This window comes from Cucurbita pepo, chromosome 2, assembly GCF_057944985.1.
Source record: "Cucurbita pepo subsp. pepo isolate OVF chromosome 2, ASM5794498v1, whole genome shotgun sequence".
In the NCBI taxonomy this organism is placed as follows: Eukaryota; Viridiplantae; Streptophyta; class Magnoliopsida; order Cucurbitales; family Cucurbitaceae; genus Cucurbita; species Cucurbita pepo.
Window position 1 is genome coordinate 14,821,866 of NC_141799.1, and position 24,099 is coordinate 14,845,964.

The window sequence follows — 24,099 nt, forward strand, 5'->3', positions numbered from 1 at the left end:
TATCAATGGAGTTGTATTCCTTACTTATAAACCCATGATCATTCCTTACATTCCCCAAAAGGCCTCATATCAATGGAGTTCTTTGTTCGATATTTGAGAATTTACCAATATATTGACACGACTAGGGGGCATAGCTCTGTTCGTAAATTTTTATAATTATATTTATTTATGATTTATATTTTGAAAATATTTTAATAAATTTGTATTATACTCTTTTTAGGATAAAATGTATCAAAGTCAACGTGAACTTAGCTGACTCAACTAAGCACGAGATCTTTTGAGATCTAAAGATTAGAAGTTCGAATTTTTTACCTGGATTTATTATTGAAATCTCGGAACAACCAAGTAGAACATTCTTTTTTAGATATAACGACTTAACATGCACGTTCAACAATTTATTATATTTTTGGGTACCAAGCTCGTAATTTAATATATTTTTTCCAACTCTATATAATATACACGTCAGCAATTTAAAAAAGACCGTGAAACGAAAAGGCCCAATCCAGGAGGCCCATTAAGGTAAAAGCCCATGAATGTATTTCAGATACGTAAAGAAGTATTGGGCCGTTACGAAGCCCAAAATGTCCGGTGATCAAAAGCCCTAACCCTAGGGCAAAAGCCGCAAACTGTTCCTATATAAATAGCGCAGGAACCAATTGAGAGTTTCTCTCGCATTGCAGCGGCACGACGGAGGTTTTGAGAAATGGTTTCACTCAAGCTTCAGAAGCGGCTTGCCGCTAGTGTTCTCAAGTGTGGTAGAGGCAAGGTCTGGTTGGATCCAAATGAAGTCAATGAAATTTCATTGGCGAATTCTCGTACGTTCTTGTTTCTTTTCCTTTATCTATGTATTAACTGTGTATTTTTCTATATTCTTTTCTTCTTTGGTACTTGTTAGGTTTTGTAATTTGATCTGGTTGTTTATTGTCTTGCTTATGGTAGTCGAGGATGCTGTAGGGAGCTTGTCGTTTAATTTGGATAGTATGCATAAGCTATCAAGTTAGGTTGTAATTTTTGATCTGATTGACTGGGACAGGATTCGTTAAGGTCCTTCCTATAAACTTTATTGGTTTTGTAAAACTGTTTAATGTTCAACATATGGTCTTTGACATTTCCTTTAATCATTTTTACTATTTTTTTGCCGAAAGTTGGCGCAGAACTTTTGTTTCAGTATGTTTTTTTTTTTTTTATGGCTAGTTGAATAGATTGTTTGTGTTGATTGCAGGCCAAAACGTTAGGAAGTTGGTGAAAGATGGTTTCATCATCAGGAAACCAACCAAGATTCACTCTCGTTCCCGTGCTCGCCGAATGAAGGAGGCTAAGAGGAAGGGACGTCACTCCGGATATGGTATTTTTCTTTGATTTCTACTATTTGTTTATGGCGAAGACTGGGCGCTCTATTCGTGCAGATATGGTCACTTTTTACAGTGATGTCGCTTTTATTCCAAGGATCCTATTGTTGAGGAATTGAAGATAAGAATCCTGGTTTCTTTAAAGAGACATACACATACTTGTATGAAGTATAAATTAGGCACGAATATAATATAAACATGAATGCTAGATAAAAAAGCAGAATAAATTTAATTATTAGGTTTTGCTTGATGAGCCACATGAAGCTACGTACGAAGATCTGGGCAATGATGTCAAGATGAACGCTCTGTTTCTTGGCTTTTGATTAGACATGTCTATGGTTGGCTGCTATTTTTTGTTTTGTCAAATGCAACCATCTGGTATGAAATGGATGTTCCCATTCTAAATTTAGACTAGCATTGAATTAGAATGCTTAGCTTTCTTTTTAGGTAAATATAGTATTACAAATCTCTGTAGTGTGTCCAAGCCTTCTAGTTTCTGTAATAGTAACTGGAATGATTCGTTTATTTGTGTTCATTTTTACTAATTACACATCATTAATTTTTAAGGCAATGAGCAAGAAGTTTTTGTACGGCATTGGTATTGCAATTTCTTTTAAAGAGGTGTGCTATTACGGCTACTTTGGCACTGATTATGTTTGTTTCATTTAGGTAAGCGTAAGGGTACGAGGGAGGCTAGATTGCCTACTAAGATCCTGTGGATGCGGAGGATGCGTGTCCTGAGGAGATTACTTCGCAAGTATAGGGAGTCCAAGAAGATTGACAAACACATGTACCATGACATGTACATGAAGGTGAAGGGTAATGTTTTCAAGAACAAACGTGTGCTTATGGAGAGCATCCACAAATCAAAGGCTGAGAAGGCAAGAGAGAAGACATTGTCCGATCAATTTGAGGCAAAGAGAGCGAAGAACAAGGCCAGTAGGGAAAGAAAGCATGCCAGAAGAGAGGAGCGGTTGGCCCAGGTATCCCATCGATTCATTCTTTTAGGCAAATCTGCCTCGTTGTTTATCGAGTTCTTTCAACATTAGCTTTACTCCATGTCAGAACTTGACATAGTTTTTTCATTTTAGGGACCTGGAGAAAAGCTAGCCCCTGCTGCCCCAGTTGCTTCTTCTCAGGCTACTCAGTAAGTGTTCATCAATTTATGTAATATAAAGTTAATCAGATAGATGATTTATAGAATTGAACCCAACCTCCTTTCAATTGCAGGGTATCGAAAAAGGCAAAGAAGTGAACTTATGATCGTTGGTAGATCCTCAACTACTGTACTGGTTTTGACAACTTTTGTTTTTTTCTTTCTTATTTTGGACAATTTTCGTTGTTATCATAATCCCAGACGAATAGAGATTTACATCCATCTATAATTTTTCTAATTTTCATTTGGGTTGTTTTTTTTATTATGAATTGTTCCCATGTTAGAACTGAGTTTTTTTTTGTTTTAATCCCAATGCCTCGATCCATAAAAAAAACCTGAGGGCCTAGTTTATAACGGTTGATACAGAAATAGTTGATTCTTGTTGAACCGTAGTTTTATTGAGCACGATCTTCGATGATGCAAACAAATGGTTAAATGAAGCTAATGTTAGAGGCAAGCTTCCATTGGTTTAATGCCATCATTGGAAGCATTGGGGGGGGGGGGGGGGGTATGCATATTGAATTCTTAACCTGAATTGATTCGTCAATTATAGCTTCGAAAATTATTTAATATTGTTATTTTTCATTCTAGGAGAAACTCCTTGAAACCCATTTCTTTTCTTTTACAAAAAATAGAAAACGTGGAGTACATACAGAGTTACCACTAAGTTTCACCATGGGGTTTAATCAATAAACTAATATCTACGTTAGTCCTAATTACATTTTAGATGTACACAGTTAAAATTCTACTAATATTACTACTTTAAACTACAATTGATAACATAACAGATCCAGTAGCAGAACCGGGCATTAGCTTAATTGGTATAAAGTGTAGTCTAGAGGTCAAATTTTCTGAGTTTCTACTCTTATTTGCTGTTAAACTTGTAATAATAATAACAACAATAATAAGAAACATAAAAAAGGAGAGCCATCAATAGATGTAAACAATGACCAATTGTCTAGAAAACATATTATTAATTTGCTTTCGTGAATAAAACTCTGGCAAAGTTTTGACAGAACAAGATCACCACATTTTCCGCTGGAAATACAAAGGCCAGCCTGAGGGGAAATTCTCTTCTCTGTGGTTTTTTTTTGTTATTATCAAGTTCAATCCTCATAAAAATGGATTTCTTATTCCTTCCAAGGAAAAAATGAGAGTTACCTCTTCAAATTGGTTTTGACGAAACAATTATCCAAACACAGAAGAAGCTTTAGCTTTTATCAATCAGATGGACCAATCATTTTCTCAGGTACCACATATTTATCAAAATCTTCCTCGCTTAGAACACCAAGCTTCAATGCAGCTTCCTGCATAATCATATATACAAAAACCACCCTCGTAATCAACAATCAAGCCAATAAAATTTATGTTTGAATCCTAATTTTGGTCTGTGTATTGTTACAGTATATTCCGTTTTGGTATCCAATTTATGAAATGTTCTAGTTTTAGTACTTTTAACTTCTAATAGTTTGTTTCTATTTCTCAATTTAACATTAAAAAAAAAACTATTTTAATCCTTACCGTTAATCTTTAATCATTTACAAAGAATATGAATTTTCAAAGACTCGACATCTAACCTACGACACATGACTTAAAACACTTGGTTGTGAATACATCTTATTATGTATTCGTTAAATTATTTTATTTGAAATTAACGACATGACAAAGAATAAAAAGGTGGTTTTTCCTGTATATATTTTTAATTATTTTTTATACTCAGGAGTGTTTTGGCTCACTTTGTATATACCTGATTACACTTGGTTATATGAGCTGACCCTACTACGTTTAGTTATCAAAGTAACTCAAAATATTAAATGTTTAGTTGGCGGCCACTACGACTAGAATCCATTCTCTATAAGTGCTTTCTTATGTAAATTCTAAAGAATAAAGATGACAGTTCGAAATGGGATTTGAACCTATTCATACCTTCAAAGTCGAACCTTCCTTGTGGGCTGTCTTTGCAACTGCAGCAGCATTGTCGTAACCAATTTTCTGGAGACAAGATGTAGGAACATGCTATCAAACAAAGTACCAAGCTGAAGGAAAATGCGAGCTTTCTAATTGATGAACACTTACAGGATTCAAAGCCGTGACGAGCATAAGTGACTGCAAGGCCATCGAATTTACATGCAGGGATAACCAAAGGAATCATCAGCCAAAATCTTCGAAGAAAACGGGGTAAACAGTATTTTTCAAATATTAACATAAAACTAACCTCACGGAGTAATTTCGAAATTCTTTCATTGTTAGCTTGAATTCCCCTCACACAGTTCTTTTCAAATGAAGCAGACGCATCCCCTAATAATCTCAATGACTGCCAATGAAGAGGCAGCATGGGAGATGAAGGTTAGATGAGTCCAGAATTTTTATCTCTCTCTCTCTCTCTATCTATCTATACACACACACACACATAAATGAATCTCATACCACCAGGAAATAATTTAGTTCCTGATATCATTATTGAACATAATCTCTAGAAATAATAACGGTGAAGGGATTATAATAGCACTTACATGCAAAAGAGCATTGGCGATCATTGGCTTAAATACATTAAGTTCAAAGTGACCATTCGACCCGCCAACAGTTACTGCCACATGGTTTCCCATGACCTATAAAACAAGAAAAGTTGTGATATCATTCATCCTTTTTAAGTTTTAGAATGACAATATAATATATTATTAAACTAGTCTCTGAGAATCTGAATATGCATATATTGCACAGGCTTATTGAATAATTAACCAAAGATTTTTGGGAACTAATGAAAGCCAACAGAACGAGTTTTGATTGCATCTGTACTAACTAATCCTCTTTCAGCACCCCATACTAAACTACACAGGAAAGTAGAAAGTACTTCACCTGAGCACAGACCATAGTGAGAGCCTCGCATTGAGTGGGGTTTACCTTTCCCTGAAACAATGAAATTGTTTAGGTTACACAAGCCCAGACATACATGCACGTGTCCCCAAATACACAGTGCTCCCAAATACAGAGATAGATATGGAGATAGAGATCGAGAGAGAGAGAATAGTATTACTGGCATAATACTACTGCCAGGCTCATTTTCGGGAAGAATAAGTTCACCAAGACCACAACGTGGACCACTGTATGCATGAAATGAAGGGGGAAGTATTAGGTAGAGAGGAATAATAAATAATAAATAATAAAGAATAAAGAGTCAAAATTGATAAATATAAACCTTCCCAGCAGGCGTATGTCATTGGCAATCTTCATCAAAGAAGTAGCAACTGTGTTAAGAGCCCCACTAGTTTCAACAAAGGCATCATGTGCAGCCTGGTAAAAAAACAAAAAGTTTTAACATAAAAAGTGGTTCAAGTGTGAGTGAATGCAGCACCAAGCTGTGAAATAAAAAAAATACTAAGAGACTAACCAAGGCTTCAAACTTGTTTTCTGCTGTCACAAATGGCAAATTTGCTTCTTCAGCTACTGCTGCAGCTATCTTCACATCAAATCTGAACAACAGACAGCGCCAATCTCACAATAAAAAAACACTTTCATCCTTCTGATCTCATAAAAAACATTATCCGAAAACTAGATAGTTTTTCTTATTCAAACGAATTCAATAGAAAATATACCCTTTCTTTGTGTTCAATCCAGTTCCAACAGCAGTTCCACCTTGGGCAAGCTGCACAGATGAGATTCTGAAGTGTCAAAACATAAATAGCCAAAAGAACCAACAAAATACCTGGAAAGATTACAAACATTGCAACCTGATACATTCGAGGTAGAGTGCACAAGACTCTGTCAATACCATACTTCACCTGCAGTCCAAGTGCACACCAATCAGAAAATTATTCATATGCGTTGTACCCTCTCTCTTCTTTTCAATAGTCATTAGGAATCCAAAACTTCCACAAGCACAAAGAGAAAGCGGGAATACTTGTGTGGTATAGCCACTGAATTCTTGCCCAAGAGTTAATGGTGTTGCATCTTGAGTGTGAGTGCGTCCAATCTTAACGATGTCTTTGAATTCTATAGACTGTTTGAATCATAACAGAGAAATACAAGGAATTACAAACTTATGAAAGAGCAAAGGGAACACAGAATGCAAGGTAGCTGATGGAAGCATAGCTATACGCATACGTTACTACCACACAACTCAGTTAAAAAGTGCTGAATCTAACAGAATTTTACGATCAGATCCAAACTATGTTAAGACCTCCAATGTTTCCAATTTTTACACATTCATCTTAGTTCAGGCAATCAAACAAACATGGCTTAACTTTACAACTCAAAAAGGCATGCGTAAATAACTTAGGCTCGGATCATCTACAGCATGTGAAGATGCAGACAATAAAATTGAAATTCTGGGTAACATAGCTCTCCTAAATATCAAACCTTCGAGTATAGTGATGAATGCAAAGTTTTCAATTTTGGTATGAATCTGGAATTAATTTCTGTTGCAGCTGCTATGTGCATTACCTGTAATAGGGAAACAATATAAATCAGAAGGGCGGAGGAAAAAAAAATCTCGTCAGTTGAGGTAAGGTTAGTTTTTTCATGGTCAAAGAAGTAAAGGCATATAGTTTGGCTATTAAAATTACAAAGGAAAAATGAAGAAGCTTGATCAAAACTGCTAAATTTTATCGCTTAGTTATAGAATCAGAGTTGGAATAGCAATATAAAAAAAAAACTTGGGAAAGAAAAAGCTTACAGTAGGGAATGTATCATTAGAAGATTGTGACCGATTAACATGGTCATTTGGGTGCACAAACTTCTCACCACGTTTATGACCAAGGATCTCAGATGCTCTGTTGGCAATGACCTGCCCCATAAATGAGATATTCAGTACTTGTAGAGCCCAGAGCTCTGTATTATCTACCATTCTAATGATCATCAACTAACAAAAGACATTCTAATAACTAAGAAGATTACTTCACAGATAAGACCATGTTCATTACAGTGTGAACATAACATTCTTATGGGACACTTCAAATATTAACAAAGGAAATACTTTTTTTCTTTATACAAGAGATTATACCTAAAGAAAACTAGGTGAATTTGACTCATAACGTAGGAAAGGGAGGGGGGAAAGAAGACAGCTGACATCTTACAAGATCTTAAATTCAACCATCAAAAGTAACTATTAGTTTGGAAGCTGCCTACTACACGTATATGGTACTATGTAAGAAGACAAACATGACATAGAGGTCGTGACATCATGCTTAAGAAAATTTCCATGGTATCCAGACAACAAGATCAAAGAAAGAGATCGATACAAAAAAAAAAAAAAAAAAAAAAAAAAAAAAAAAAAAGAAAAGAAAACGGCATGTTTGGAGTACGATCCTTAATAAATAAACCTTCGCTGTCAACACCTCATAATCAAAACAAAACAGACTAGCCTAACCTCATTCGCGTTCATATTACTCTGAGTGCCACTTCCAGTTTGCCATACAACTAGTGGAAAGTGATCATTCAACTTTCCCTCCGCTACTTCTTGGGCTGCTTGCATAATAGCTTTCCCAATGGTTGGATCAAGACCGTATTCCATGTTTACCTACAAAAATAGACTCACGATGAACAGTCCGACTTTGCCTCAGTTGCAAAACACAAGCTGTAGCACAAAGAACTAAACATCACATTCCGCCTAATTTGAAATAAATGGACCTTAGCAGCACACTTTTTAAGGACGCCAAAGGCACGAATTATAGGATCAGGCATTCGCTCACGGTCTCCTCCAATCTCGAAGTTCTGCAACGATCTCTGCGTTTGAGCTCCCCATAATCTAGAAGTCAAACAACATATTTCATAAAAACTCATTCCCCTACCATTACCACAATTTCCTCAGGAAAAATCGAACACACAAAGCAATTACTAGTAAAGTAAATCCAAAAACCAGATGAACGAGAGAAACGAACCTATCGGAGGGAACGTTGATCGGTCCAAACGTATCTCTTTCCTCGCGAAAAGCCGTGGAGTATGATCTAGTAGCGTAACGCGCCATTCCAAAGAGTTGCGAAGACGAAGATCGCCGGGACAGAACATACAAGGCCGCCATTCTTCTGAGCTAAAAGCCAATATTAGTTTGGGGAAGAAGAATGAGAGAGCGATCTTGCAAGTACAAGAGGAAACTCTGTAACAATGATTATGAAGAAGATGGAATCCACGATGGGAGGAATGGACGGAGATAAGGCGCCGGAAGAAATGGCAGGTAACGTCACAGCTTTCGAGGTGTCTGTAAAAGAATACCGAAACGTTTGGTAAGTGAAAACGGAACTAGCTTTCATGGCTGCGCGCCTACCTGAGATCGGAATTTTCTTCCTTCGGCCCAATTAAACGGCCCAATAACGGCCCACCAAATCGCCAAATCAGACATTTTTTTTCCTAAATTAATAAAAAAATCATAAATTTTATATATTGTTTCTCAAAAAATACTATTATTATTGAATTTAAAAATATTTTTTTAATTATTTAAAAAGTTTAATAATATTTTTGAAACATGTAAGATAGTCTTTGAAATTTAGACCAACATCTATGTGGAAAATAGTCATATACAGTAAGACAGTAAAAACAGGTAGATAGTTATATACACGAGAGAATTATATCGGTTAAAATTGTATATAATAAATTGAACTATAAATATGTACTTCTACTATCTGTATTTCTGTATGTAAGGTCATCAATATAAACCGTTAGCCAAGTTTCTGTAAGCATTTTCCTCTTCTGTTCTTATATTTTTCTTTTGTTCTTCTACAATTTTTTGTATTCATCTAGATCGAGTGTGCGTTTTATTGTGCGATCCTAATAGGGTGAAGTAACTCAGTATCGAGTTAGTTAAATCAATACAAAAAAGAAAATTAAAAAAGCAACTGTAATTATTGCTTTTTTTTCACTGTTACAGTATTTAATTACAACAAACAAAAGGGATAAAAAATGGAAATCAACACTCCCTCACACGTTGTTAAAGAATAAAAAAAATGATTTTAATTTTTTTTACTGTTTTCTATTTCCAGTTCTGCGTTTATCAGCAGAAGCAGGCTGTCGTCTCCCATTTCTGTGGAGTGGAAGGGCAACCCCATTTGATGGTATCATCTTCTGTGAAGGTGAAGGAGAAGGGCTCATTGAAGAACTCAACTTCTTGCTGCTGCAAATCATAAAAAACATTCAAGAATTCCATTAAAACAAGCCATAATATGAAGACAAGAAGAAGAACCATAGCTAATAGCTATAGAACAGTATGGCTACCTTAACAATTCTGGGCTCTTTAGGGGCTGCTGCTGCTGCTGCTGCTGCTTTCCACCACCGTTCGGCTTCTTCATTTTCGATCCGATTCCGTTGCCTATGCTTGCAGCAAGTTTGGAGTGGTTGAATTGCCAGAGCAAATCTGGCTCAGATGAGTCGCTTGTTCCTGCATCGTCTATATCATCATTCCCAATCATGTTGAATCTGTTAGCTCCTCCTGTTAGCATGCTGTATCCTTGTTCTGTGTACAGTTTGGAGGAGTCTTGAAGGTATTTCTGGTAGAATATATCATTTAAGTGACCATTTTCTGCTTCCCAGCACCCCTCCTCCTCCTCCAATGGATTCTCAACTCGGTTCATGTCTATTACTTTGTCAACCCACTCACCTGAGGCCGTGTCTTTATCGTCCTCGCCGTAGTTCAGGCAAGGGCTACTAACCGGCGGCCATGGTGGTGAGTTAGCCAACAGCTCAGCCATGTCAAAGCTTTGCCTCTTCTGTCTCAATGCAGAGTTACTGTGAAACTGGACCATTGACATTAAGGTACATTTTCAAGTTAGAGTAATGCAAACCAAATATAAAGGCAGAAATCATCTATCAAATGACCGATGGTGTTGGGAGGGAGTCCCACGTTGGCTAATTAACAAGGGTATAATTTATTTGAGGGCTCCAGAGAAAGAGTCATGACTCGGTTAAGGGGAGCCTATTTGAGGCAATCACGTCCCTTTTGGTATGAAGTCTTTTGGGGAAATCAAAAGCAAACCCACCAGAGTTTATGCTCATAGTGGACATATCATACCATTGTGGACGTTCGTGATTCCTAATAACACATCCGAAAAACACTTACGAAATTTTTCACTAAACTATATTTTTATAGAAAGGTTTTGGCCAATAAGTGGCTCATTGGCACAGAACATAGTGTTTTCCTGCATTTCATCTAAGCAAAGAATGATCACAAGAGCTATGTTGACTATTTTGAACAAATGCCTCATTTGATAGGGAAGAAATACCTCGATGTTGCCTACGTCGTCCATAGGTCGACGACGGATAGCATTTTCGACCAACACATCGGCATCCTGACTTCTAGGCAGGCAAGGTGATAACTCACTAGCTTTTGCCTTGAATTTCTCTGAGTTCCCAGAAACATGGAGCTGGATTTGTTGTGGTGTCCCCTCTTTCCTCGCAAGTGCTGCCTTTAAACTTGCAATCTGAAATGCAGTTAAGTTTCCACTTGATAAACACGAATAGAAAAAGCTTGCAAAAACATGCTTAAAGATTAGATGAGACCAAATGTCAAATCAAAACCTGTTCTTTGAGCTCTTTAACATCTGAAGTATCCTTGTTGACTCGAGCAGCACCGAGTTCGACCGTGGCAACTCGCTCTGCAAATTTAAGCGTGCTTAACGTCTCTCCAATAGCATCAGGTTCCGGGCTTATATGAACAAACATCAATGTCTTGGCTTGCCCACCTAAACAGATACAAAAAAGTTTCAAATTCTGAGTCAACCTAAGAGGGAGAGACAGATATATATCCTATGTAGACTTTCATCTTACCAAGTGAATCTTGAAGAAGTTGTGTCAGTTTGCTATTTCTGTAAGGGACATGGGGATTCTTCTGTGCAAGAGAAGCAATCACATCACCAAGAGCAGACAGAGATTTATTGATATACTGTGCCTCTTTCAGTCTATCTCCTGTCACCTCAGACTTGTCAACTCTTTCACTTCCTGCCAAGTCTACAAGATGCATACAGCCACGGAGAATGGCTCCAGATGTCAAATCTTTTCCTTGTACGTGAACAGTCAAGCAACTACAAAATGATTTGAATGGAAGTTAGCTTGGTGGCTGGTGAAGCCATACACATTCTCAATGCTACACAAGATATATGGATATCTTACCTATGGGAACGGCTACTACGGTCGTTTAGCGCTGTCGCCCCTACGGCACGGTTCCTTTGGCCAAGGTTCATAAGGTTAATGACATCTGAAGTTGATGATACGCTTACAAGACTAGCATCTGGTACACTAAGTCCATTTTGAGAACTATTGCGGATTTCTAATGTAAAAATAGTTAAGGAAAGCATTTGATTGAAGCATCATAAAAGTATTATTGAATTTGTCTAGGCTCTGGAACTATAAACAAGGCATGTTCAACTTTAAGCTGATAGTGCATCCAATTAAGTATTACTTAAGTGCATCTCTGTAACAACCCAAGTCCACTGCTAGAAGATATTGTCCTTTTCAGGCTTTCCCTTTCGAACTTGAGACACGAGGCAGCGGGAATAAATTGGGGGGTCTCACATTGATTGGAGAAGGAAACGAGTGTCAGCGAGGATGCTGGGCCCTGAAGGAGGGTGTGGATTGTGAGATCCCATATCGGTTGGAGAGGGGAACGAAACACTCTTTATAAGGGTGTGGAAACCTCTCCTAGTAGACGCATTTTAAAATCTTGAGAAGAAACGAAATTGAAAGCCTAAAGAGGACAATATCTGCTGGCGGTGGGCTTGGGCTATTACAAAAGACCCATTTTAAAACCTTGAGGGAAAACTCGGAAGGGGAAGCCCAAGGAAGACAATATCTGCTAGCAGTGAATTTGGGTCGCCAAATTCATCAACTACTTGGTTTTCATGAACAGAGTGCATAGGATGCAAATATAATTAACTCAAGGACAAACAAGATTAATTGTGAAGGATATCTTTTATTAGTTCCATCAGTGACAAGAAGATCCCGGACTTGCTCGTTATAAATCTCAATCATCTGAACAGAAACATCATAACGATAGGTCTCCTTTCTTTGATCTGCTATAAGGAACAAATCTCCCAATGCTCTATAATTTACTCCTTGGCTCTTCTCTGTTAGCTCTTTTGGCCCAGTCTAAGCATGCCAATGAAAGAAATCAGCACATATCTGAATTTCGCACGCTCTTTCTTTTAAGATGTAAATTTAAAGTCCTTAATACATACCATAGTAAAAGTTTTCCCTGATCCTGTTTGTCCATATGCAAAAATGCAAACATTGTATCCATCAAGAACAGACCGAATGAGTGGCTGCATATCGGCGAACACGCCCACTGTGATAGAAAGAGAGCACATTGTCAAAATATGTGTTAAAGAATTCATGATCCTTCAAAAATTTAAGTTTCATCAACCTTGTGTAGCAGATGGACCAAATACTTTGTTGAAGCTGAAGGATCTCTGTCCCTTCCCGTGCTTCGATGGGGCGTTAACAGTAATATTTCCATCTTCTATGTGATCCACAACACTTGAATAATTTGATTGACCAGACAAAAAGGGCCTAACTCTGCAGTAAACTCTTATGCTACCTGGTCATCACAAAGACCCAAATATTTATAATCCTCAACGTAAATGTAACACCCAACCCCACCGCTAGCAGATATTGTCGTCTTTAGACTTTTCCTTTTAGAATTCCCTCAAGGTTTTAAAACGCATCTACTAGGAGAGGTTTCCACATCGATTGGAGAGGGAAACGAGTGCCAGCGAGGACGTTTGGCCCCAAAGCATTCTTTGGAGAATTGTGAGATCCCACATCGGTTGGAGAGGGAAACGAAACATTCTTTATAAGAGTGTGGAAACCTTTCCTTAGCATACGTGTTTTAAAATCTTGAGGGAAAGTCCAGAAGGGAAAAGCAGCAATGGAGCTTGAGCTGTTGCAATAAAAGGCACAGAAAATCGAAAGCTTTAGCTTATATGACCAGTGATTCAAATTACCCTTGAGATCCTGCACTTGATTGTATAGTTTACGGTTTTCCATGAGAACTTTATGATATCCAGATGCAGCATGAGCAAGACTATGTACATGCATACCTACATAAAGAAAAAGCTCAAAATTAGAAGTGAGATAAAAAGCTATCTACTCCCCCATGAAATTTGTCCAATAATCCTACCGAGGTTGTGGAACTCTTCACTAAATTTTACTTGCATGAACTGCATTCCAACTTTTGCAGCGTGTAGTTTATGTTTTAGATCCTAAAACAATAATTTAAAATTAGTAGGAACATGGTGAACGATAACTAAAAACAGGGTTGAAGTATACAAACTCGATCAAAAGGTCAGAGACTTGAATTCCCGCTCCTAGGTGTTCTTGAAGTTAAAAAAAAATGTTACTATATACCTGAACGTCCTTTTGTTGCCGATCGAAAATCATTTGCTGCTTTAAGAGCAGGCTCTTTGACTGCTCCTCATATATACTGCTTCCATGGATAAGTTCATTCTTTTCCATCGCTTTGGAGTTAAGTTCCTCTGCCTATAGAAAGAGTGAACAGTGATTCATAAAATTCAGCAATACTCCATTTGTAGGCTATGTGAGTATAACAAAAAGGATAGACTCCACACCCGTTTAGCACCAAAAGCTGATTTGAAGAGCGACTTGTTGCCCAGTGATGGAGCAGCAACCACATCTTTTGGGTTTGCTTTTGTCTGTAGTGTAGAACAGTAGAGAAATAAACAAACTGTGAAGCCATAAATGAAACAAGATTTTTGAATCTACATACCAGTTCAAGGCTGGAAAAGCGATTCTCAACTTCATCCACAAGCTTGCTGAGCAATGATTCAACCAACTATAAAAAGATAGAGCATATAGTTTAGAAAAAGTTGAGGACACGTTCAAGTTGAGGACACGTTCATGTAACACAAAATAGAACATTAAGCTAGTTATGTTCTAAGACCAAGCATGGTGGAGGATTGTTGGTGGGGAGTCTCACATCGGCTAATTAAGGGGTTGATCATGGGTTTATAAGTAAGAAATACTATCTCCAACGATAATGAGGCCTTTTAGGGAAGCCTAAAGCAAAGCCATGAGAGTTTATACTCAAAGTGGACAATATCATACCACCGTAAAGAGTCATGATTCCTAACATTGTATCAGAACCATGTCCTTAACTTAGCTAAATCAATAGAATTCTCAAATGTCGAACAAAGAATTGTGAGCCTCGAAGGTGGTGTCAAAAGTGACTCAAGTATCAAATAACTGGTGTACTTTGTTTGAGGGCTCCAAAGAAGGAGTTGAGCCTCGATTAAGGGGAGACTGTTCAAGGGCTCGATAAGCCTCAGCAGAGGCTCTATGGTATTACTTTGTTCAAGGGGAGGATTGTTGGTGGAGAGTCTCACATCGGCTAACTAAGGGATTGATCATGGGTTTATAAGCAAAGAATACTATCTCCTTTGGTACGAGGCCCCACAAAGTCATGAGAGCTTATGCTTAAAGTGGACAATATCATATTATTGTAAAGAGTCGTGATTCCTAACCACACCAACTCATTCTACGAAGAAAGCTACTAGTCAAGAAACCAGAACATTTTCGGTCATTACCGTAGGGATTTCTTCAGGTCGTTTATCCGTCAAAAGTGCACGAATGAGCGAGGAGCGAGAACTAGACTGCTACAATGAACAATTGACAAGAAACAAACACTAGAGTTTAAAAGAAGCTTAAACAAAATAAACATGAGAAACAAACAAACAAACAACGTAAGATTGAAACAAACCACATTGGAAGGATTGAAAGATTTGTCATTCAAAGAGGAAGTTCTTGACAAGGAATTCGTGAATGGTTCTGAATTCTTCCTCACAAAGGACTTAGTAGCGGAGACAGTAGCAGGTTTAACATTCCCACCGAATTTCCAAACTCCATAGCCCCCACCACGTTTCCACTCGCCATAAGATTTAAGTGCAAGAACAGTATTAACAACTCTAGCAGACGTACCTCCCTGAAAAAACAACCAAAACTTATCATCAAAGGACCCTTTTCAAGAACTCAATGACACTTTTTCTTCCTCTCTTCAAACATACTTGCTCTAGATCAGATGCCTCAAACGTAGGAACTCCCATCTCCTGTATAGCAACAAGGAAATTCCTCACATTCTCAAAATACTGAAATGCTGAGAGCGCAGCTCCATCAGGGATGAGGGCAGAATCGCAAGGACTTTCAACCACCTAACAATTGTTTTTGGGAAGAACACAGATGTGAATTTGGCCGAAAAACATTAAAACAACCCAAATTTGGATTTGGCTCACCTTAGGCACAGCTCCTGGTTGAACCTTATTCAGTACATTGCAGAGAATAATCCCACTTCTTAATCCAAGCCTAAACTCTTCCTCTGATGGTTCAGCCGGCAAATCTTTAGCTGCAACAACTCCGATCATCTTTCTCAGCCACCCGGAAGCTTCATTTCTTCTAGATGCTAATATCAAAACCCAATCTCAATAAGTATCAGAAAAAAAAAAAAGAAAAAAAAAAAAGAAAAAAAAAAACAGAGGATCGCAAATTCTTATCATCCGTTTCTAAATATAGTAATAAAGATACTCAAATTGTTCTTGTTGGTAGAATGTATATTCAAACATCTTTCTCTTTGAAAATCGATTTCCGAACCGATTCGTCCGATTCCAAAGATTTGGGAAAAAGAAGATTAGAAAAAATCAGAGTTACCAGCTTCCTCTGCTCTTCGAGATTCCAAATCGAAACCTCCTCCTCCATCACCAAGACGATTTCCATGTTGTTGAAGAACATCTTCGACCACAGACGCCACTGAAAACGACATTGTTCTTTCCATCTTTTTACACAGAAACAGAACTCCCCGAAAAGAGTATCAAATTCTATACCCAATTTCAACAAACTGCATCAGAATTTGGGCTTCTTCTGGAATCAAAGATCCGCAAGAAAAAACGAGCAGAGTAGCGATCTTCTGTTGAAGTTGTTGTTGGTGGTGGCGGTAATGGAAAATTGGGTTGATGGGTAATGGAGTTTGTTGGCATTTCTTTGCTATCAGTTCTTCATTGCCTCACGCTTTTTTGCTTTTGCTTTTCCTCTCTCTCTCTCTCTCTATCGCCTTTGATACTCTGTACTGCTTTTCTGCTTTCCGAAGCTGTATCCGAAGCTGTATCCGAACCTAGTGCTAAGCCTCCACCTAACGGCTCTTTAACGCGCGGGCCGGCAATTCTTTTAATCTTTGTTTTTGGAACTAAATGGGAATTTAAAATTGAGACGTCCATGGTGCTGATTTTATTGCCGCACCACGTGTCACGTGAATAATGCCGTGATTTTGCCACGTAGGATTATTTCCTTGCAATTAATTAATTTGCGTTTTTAATTTTTAATTTCAATTTAAAATTTTATATTTAATAGAATTTTGATCTATTTTAAATTTTTTTAAAATCAACCCATGAATTATAAATTTTTAATTAAAAAATTATAGACAACCTTTATAAATTTAAAATTTTAATTAAGGATTAAACTTATAATTTAATTATATTTAATACATCATAACCTTAGTCATGTGTTAGCGTGTAACACATAATTATATTTCCTTCCTTGGGTTAAACTAATTGTTATCTAATTAATGAGCAGACTTCAACTGGAAAGCCTAATTAATCGACTAAATATCAAAATATATTATCTTAATGTCCTTTTAATTACTTGCTTCCTTAATAATTAATTCCATTAGTTTACAATTCTTTACCTTTTTTGGATTGTGACATTAAGCCAAATTAATGGGAAGTCTTTGTGTATGGTATATGCTTAAATGTAAAGTTAAAGTTTGGTTATAATTCTAATTAAATTATTGATACATCGAATACATTTTTTATGATATTTCATAAATTGGGGATTTAATGTCAAGAAAATTTAAAATTTAATATTTTTTAGATTAAATATTGACGTTATATATATATATATAATTAGTTGAAATTTAAAAAAAAAAAAAAAAAACTTGATTTAAGTCATTGTTAATGATGATAGTAGTAATATGTTACCATATATAATAATTTGACTTTTAATTAAATATAAATATGCTGATATTTTTGTGATATAATTGTAACTACAGATAAAAAATAATTGTAATTAGACATGATTACTATAATTGTAATTAGACATGATTACATGGAGACAAGATTTCATACAAATATATTAAGATTTGTACATTCGTCTGTTGAACACGAAAAATAATAATTTTTTATATTTATTCAAAATTGCTACTGTGAATAACTAAATAACTAAAAAGAATGGTGTATCTTGTTGATATAGATAATAACTTTCATTTCCTTTAAATATTTTTTAGTCTTCATATTCTTAATTTATTTATTAAAATATATAGAGTAAATTTAATTTAATATTTATTAATAAAAACTTTATTGAAAACTTCTTAAATTCTCAAGTTTGAAAAATAAATAAATAAATAAATAAAAAAAAACTATAGAAATTAACCAATTTAAAATCAAACGTCCATTTGCCTCATTGATATGACATGCGTTTGGAAAATGTATTGAAATTGACTTTGTTTATCCAAATCTTATTGTCCTTATATTCTTAGTTTTATTATATTTTTCAATTTTATATTTCATTAAATATTGGATGAAAATGTTATTTATTAGAGCCTTCCCTATCTTCTCAAGTTATATTTATTTATTTAAAATCAATTTTAAAAATATTTGATGTATTTTCAAGACTAATTTTAAAAAAGTACTATAATTATTTCAAAATATGATCTACGATTTAGTTAGCGGGTTTCCACGAGTTTTATAATTTAAAAATTAAAAAAATAATTTAAAAAAACTATTGTAACAAATTTAAATGCAATTAAAGGGTGTGACAACTGTATTTTTTTCATTAAAGTTTTAATATTATTGAAATTTTATTTTATCTCTAACACAAACTTCAATAAGTTTTGAATTTATTATGAATTTCAAAGTTAACATTATTGTAAAATAATTGTAGTATAGTTTACGTATGTATAATTTCATTAACCGATCTTTGATATTTTAAATGTTTTAATTAAATTTTTATATGATATAAAATGTAATAAAATATCTTATGCTTAGAACAATATTGTGGAGCCAATTATACAATATTATCTCTAAGTTATAATTAAACTTATGTAGCTTTTGAACTTATGGTATTAAATATTATAATGCAAACTTTAAATGAAATAATGCATAAAGAGTTGTTGTAAAATAATTGTAGTATAATTCATTTAGTAATTTTAAAACCATACCTTAATTGATATGGATGTATTATTTTTCACTTATTATAGCGTGTATATAATTAAAGTATAGGTATTCGTTATTATTCTTATTATTTTTTTGGTCAGTAAGTCTCTAAATTTTAAAATTTTTATAATAAATATCAATTGTCTCGTACGATTGTTTAACATATTTTATATGTATTTTTTTAAATTAATGGATCTATTAGACATAAATTTGAATTATTTATTTAATAAAATTTTAAACGGTCATAATCATACTAAGAAGGGAGTAGGTTGTGACCCTGACATAAGAAGACAACGTGGCGTTCTTCAAGTGGTGCCCATCCGACACGTATCATGATGCGACTGAGGAGGATGGTGCATCATCTAACACACCAAAGAGATGTACATTGAAGCTAAGATGAGGCATAATCAAGATGGAGGTAACAATTAGACAAAAAGTGACAAAGATATGCTTGATAAATGGTTAGGGGCTCAGGCCTTAACCTTGAAATCAAGATTCTGGAAGGAGTTTAGGCATGCGGCTCTCGAGTTAAGCTCATCCATGTTAAATATGAATGCTCATCACGGACAACGTTCCACAAGATCGTATGACTATTTTGCCAAAATTATGTCTATTTCTGCCAGACGAAAAATGTTTGAGAATGTACCTTAGGGGGAGGCATGGTGTCAGTTCTCTACCACTCGTGAGCCATGTGATCTAAGCGAGCTACCATGTAGCACATACGTGTGTTACAACGAGGGTTATACGTGGACCCATGTCACGCTTCAGTTTTTTTCGTTTCTTTTACTACGAGACATACTTACACCAATCAGAGCTTGACAAGTGGTAAAAACCCTCCAAGCTGCTTACATGTCATGACTTATTCCAGTTCGAGTTGACCTTATTTTTATTGATATGAGGTTTTTACCGCTTAAATATAAGATTTTTACCGCTTAGATATGTTGAAAAAAATATTGTTTTAGTTAAATATACTTTTTCCTATTCTAAAAGTCAGCCAAATAATTTACAATCTTTAAAGTCATGAATTTTCAACCAAAAAGGGAAATTGACCTTTTCTACCCTCCCGCAAACAATAGCAAAGAGAGAGGAATGATATGATTAAGGGGCAATTTTGGGTGTGATTAAAAATAATTAATTGTTGTATTATGATTGAGAAATAATAATTAAAGAAAGAAAAGAAAAGAAAAAGGTAATTAATACACTTAATTAAATGATTTTAATCATATAGTATAGATTTCGAGTTTTATTCTTCATAATATCTATACTATATGATTTTATTAAATTTCTAAACTTTATATTAAAACTTTATGCTTCATGAAATTAATACACTTTATTTTCACCACAAAAAAAAAAAAAAAAAAAAAAAAAAAAAAAAAAAACCAAAAGAATATCACACGCGTCATCATCACAATTTTTATTCTTCTCTCCGATCATCAATTTGCACTACAATTTGAAATTCTTTTGAATTATTAAACATAAAATAGAATATTTATTTAAATTTTTTTAAATAAAAATAAAAAATAAAATATATGATTGTAGTTATAGGATTCCCATTTTACAACTTAGGCTTGCAAAATAAGGATCAATTTCATTCTCACATGGACATGGACAAAGTTAAAGTAATTCATCATTATAATGATTCTAAGTTTTAGCTGGCAACAACATTTAAAATAAATTTAAAAAAAAACAATTAAAGAAAAATATTTAAATTGGAATGTCTCATATTTGTCGGTTCGAATATACAGAGTTAAATATTTAAATCTTCGACTTATTGAATAAAAAATATATATTTCTTAATTTGTATAGTTAATAAAATATAATTAAAAAAATGTTATATATGAAAAACAAATTAAGAACAATAAATTAAAAAAGAATGTTAATAAGGAGGAAATTAAATAAAAATTGATTTGGAATTTATTAAAAAATAATAATAATAAATAAATAATTTATAAAAGAGCAATTTTCCTTTTGCTACTCTTATGTTTCTCTTTTTCTTTTTATGCCCTTAGGAATTTGATTTTGTGAAAGAGAGAGGATCTTTTTGCAAATTTGGCAATATTAGACTCGAACGTATAATATAATTAGTCTAAAAATGGGTAATGACGGGTTTAAATTTTCACCCTTAATTGAAATATGTTAAATATAGGGACTAAAATGAAATTTTGGAATTTTATTTTATTTATTTATTAATTCAATTAAAAGTTATGCAAAACCCAAATACAAGCAATTGAAGGATGTAAAGGTGGAAAATATTCCAATAAAAAAAAGAAAAAGAAAAAGAAAATTGGTATAGATTCCCTCACCAATGTGCCTTTTTAAAAAAAAAATAAAAAAAAAATACAAAATCTGGTTGATTCTTCCAACATCAAAGGATGAAAAAGTACAAATTTTTATTGTCTTTTAATTTGTGAAATGAGTTGTCATTTTGTGGGCATTAATTATTATATTTGGGATTTACCCATTAATACATTTTTTTTATATATATAAAAATTAAAATAAAATGAATTTTGAAGTATTTATTTATTTCGTAGTAGAAAATGGCACCTCATCTCACTAAATTAAATAATATTGTTCGTGAGAGAAGATGAATTGGTTCGTGATTGTGAACTTTGAACAATTAAATATATAAGACATCAATTATTATCTCAAAGGTTAACCGGGGGATTGTTTATTTATACCATTTTTTTAATAATAAATTACCCAAATTTGAATGAGCCCAAATATAATAAGTCCATAAATTGAGCCCAAGATCCAATCACAATACAATCATCTAATAATAGGCCAAAATTTGAATAATTTATAATTTTAATATGAAAATATTTATTTCATGACAAGAAGCGTCGCTTTGGCCGAGTGGTTAAGGCGTGTGCCTGCTAAGTACATGGGGTTTCCCCGCGAGAGTTCGAATCTCTCAGGCGACGATTTGCTTGGTTTTTTTGTTTTTTTTTTTGTTCTTTCTTATTTCTTATTCTTATTCTTTACCTGTTTTTAATAAACAAATACCTCTTCTACTAAAAAAATATTTGGAAATTACATGGCATGCATTTAATAATAATAATAATGAAAAAACTAAATTAATATTATTAGATAAAAATATTAAAACACTAAAAAAATATTTTAATAAAATAAGGTTACTTGTTTGGATTTGTACTATTTTTTAAAAATAAAAAATAATAATACTCTTTTGATGATTTGAATTTAAGAGAAGTTGATGTGATAGATGACCTAGTTTCTTCAAACAACCCGTGTTGCTTTGGCCGCGTGGTTAAGGCGTGTGCCTGCTAAGTACATGGGGTTTTCTCGCAAGAGTTTGAATCTCTTAGGCAACGTGTAAAACTGTGACGTGACAACTAACTATTTTCTTTAAACAACAAGTGTTGCTTTGGCTGAGTGGTTAAGGCGTGTACCTGCTAAGTACATGGGGTTTCTCTGCGAGAGTTCGAATCTCTCAGGCAACGCGAGATTTCCAATCACTAAGGCAACAAATTGAATTTTTATCATCTCCATTGAAGTAGAAATCACTTTACTTAGAATTGTGTGACGATCCATCGTTACAACAGGTCTCAATTTATACTTCAATAAAAATTTTATAAGGTACTCTTAAAATGACCAATTTTATAAATATCTTCTTACAATCTAGTAAAAGAAAATGTTTCACCTAATTGTAGAAGTCTCTACAATGTCACCAATCACGACGTGTTTTGAGTCAACACATTGAACAACCTGAAAGGCAAGCTTCACCAAGCGCTCCGGTGGGCAACGAGGTCGGTTGAGAACATTTTCTCGAGGTACAACGCCCTGTTTGCAACTCGAACTGACTATTTTGGAAAGCTAACTCCCAACCATACTGAAACCCATTTGGGACAACTTTCTAAATGTGTGCGTAGTTAGATCCAAAATAATTGTACGGATGAAAAATCTATTCAATCCAAAAATCATGGTCCCAATATATTGCAAACCACTACAATTACTTTGTAGCAGCTTTAATTAATTAATGCATTCATGATAGTTGCCTATAATTGGCATAATTCATCCGTCACAATGCTACATTTTCCTACTACAAACATTTCATCACGATATCATTCCATAAGTCTCAATACACCCTGTCAAGGTAATAAATGTCTTTATCTATTTAGTTATGTTCAAATTGATTTTACAAGAGTATAGTACCACGAATCAATCAACCAATGCAATAATTGAGCACAATCGATCAGATGAGGATGATATGATCAGCTGCTAAATTTGATGGATTGTGTTACTCAGATGATCAGATACTAAAAGACATGAAAGATAAATTGCATCCAGCAAGAAAACCATTGTTTCAACTAGTGACACAAATAACAATCTTGTTATAGAAACCACAAAGTTTATTTATAAACTAAAAAAAAATCATAAAACAAAAGATTTCTATGCACACACATATACAGCTATTACCTCCATATCCTTCACAAGTTCGAAAGTGTAACGGCCCGGACCCACCGCTAGCAGATATTGTTCTCTTTGGACTTCCCCTGAAGGTTTTAAAACGCGTCTGCTAGAGAAAGGTTTCCACACTCCTTATTAAAGGGTGTATCGTTCTCCTCCCCAACCAATGTGGAACATCACAGAAAGATTCCTTTATGGGCAAAATTTAGGTCCGAATCAGATGTGCGTGCTTCCTCGTTTAGATCACATCTGAAAGAGAGAGCGATACAATATTCAACGAGAAATCTAAAGCTCAAGAAAATGCATAAAAACTATTTAAAAATCCAGAGCAGCAGAAGAATTTTTGGTCCCCTCATTTCAAGATCAATTCCATGGCTGTTTCAAGCTGTAAGGGATCCAAAGCTTACTCTTTTTTGAAAACTACGTGCATGTGGCGTTCATCATACATCCCAACCCCATCGATTTTCTTCTATTCCCCACACTACTAGCCGTCCATTTCCAGATTTAGATTTCTCCCAACGGCTGTGATTGTATAGATCTTTTTGTTTTACTTCTATTTCAGGAAAAACAAAGCAACATTAAGGCATATCTGTCTTTAAAATAATCACAAGAACCAGTCTGGCATGACGGCACGAGCAATGAGACTTAAAGGGAAGAAAGGGATAGATGTTTGCCTCATCCTTAATCCAAAGACAAAGCACAAAAGACTAAAATAAGTAAATTATTTTCAGAATAAAGATCAATCCAATCATGGAGGCCCCTGCCACGTGTGGTATTCTGACTTCACTCAACTTAACAGCAAAGAAAGAAAAATCTAGATTTTCTATCTACATAAAAAATGCAATGATAAATAGAGCACGAGGTTAGTTACCTATTAAACTGTAATTTAAAAAGTTGATGTAGAACCAAGTGGAAGCTCACCTGCTACAATTTCAGCCAACTTACATGTAATGTCATGGGAAAATTCAGTTACAATTAA

At 34.7% G+C, this 24,099-nt stretch overlaps 3 protein-coding genes and 2 non-coding genes across 5 annotated transcripts; 3 read left to right on the forward strand and 2 right to left on the reverse strand.

Annotated features, from left to right (window-relative positions):
* The first annotated feature begins 651 nt into the window (after window positions 1-651).
* LOC111789250 (large ribosomal subunit protein eL19x) lies at window positions 652-2,749 on the forward strand. The gene is made up of 5 exons (XM_023669966.2): window positions 652-815; window positions 1,223-1,345; window positions 2,019-2,332; window positions 2,441-2,496; window positions 2,580-2,749. Exons 1-5 carry the CDS (start codon window positions 704-706, stop codon window positions 2,602-2,604), a joined length of 630 nt encoding a protein of 209 aa, XP_023525734.2. The 5' UTR covers window positions 652-703; the 3' UTR covers window positions 2,605-2,749.
* Window positions 2,750-3,441: 692 nt separating this feature from the next.
* FUM1 (fumarase 1) lies at window positions 3,442-8,718 on the reverse strand. The gene is made up of 17 exons (XM_023670198.2): window positions 8,382-8,718; window positions 8,131-8,248; window positions 7,871-8,020; window positions 7,178-7,288; window positions 6,862-6,945; window positions 6,404-6,502; window positions 6,234-6,284; window positions 6,099-6,148; window positions 5,894-5,975; window positions 5,702-5,796; window positions 5,540-5,606; window positions 5,362-5,412; window positions 5,019-5,114; window positions 4,721-4,819; window positions 4,582-4,611; window positions 4,432-4,497; window positions 3,442-3,812 (listed from the first exon to the last, which is right to left on the reverse strand). Exons 1-17 carry the CDS (start codon window positions 8,519-8,521, stop codon window positions 3,726-3,728), a joined length of 1,476 nt encoding a protein of 491 aa, XP_023525966.2. The 5' UTR covers window positions 8,522-8,718; the 3' UTR covers window positions 3,442-3,725.
* Window positions 8,719-9,317: 599 nt separating this feature from the next.
* LOC111789255 (kinesin-like protein KIN-14I) lies at window positions 9,318-16,622 on the reverse strand. The gene is made up of 19 exons (XM_087121641.1): window positions 16,141-16,622; window positions 15,729-15,895; window positions 15,504-15,647; window positions 15,200-15,421; window positions 15,027-15,095; window positions 14,210-14,275; window positions 14,052-14,135; window positions 13,831-13,962; window positions 13,604-13,685; window positions 13,428-13,523; window positions 12,848-13,021; window positions 12,663-12,769; window positions 12,393-12,573; window positions 11,599-11,758; window positions 11,257-11,510; window positions 11,008-11,171; window positions 10,713-10,910; window positions 9,709-10,226; window positions 9,318-9,607 (listed from the first exon to the last, which is right to left on the reverse strand). The coding sequence occupies exons 1-19, from the start codon at window positions 16,262-16,264 to the stop codon at window positions 9,457-9,459; spliced, it is 3,093 nt and encodes a 1,030-aa protein (XP_086977767.1). The 5' UTR covers window positions 16,265-16,622; the 3' UTR covers window positions 9,318-9,456.
* A 4,912-nt stretch (window positions 16,623-21,534) lies between these two features.
* On the forward strand, window positions 21,535-21,616 carry TRNAS-GCU (transfer RNA serine (anticodon GCU)). Its single transcript has one exon. It is a non-coding gene; the product is annotated as a tRNA-Ser (tRNA).
* A 455-nt stretch (window positions 21,617-22,071) lies between these two features.
* On the forward strand, window positions 22,072-22,153 carry TRNAS-GCU (transfer RNA serine (anticodon GCU)). The gene has a single exon. It is a non-coding gene; the product is annotated as a tRNA-Ser (tRNA).
* Window positions 22,154-24,099: the final 1,946 nt, after the last annotated feature.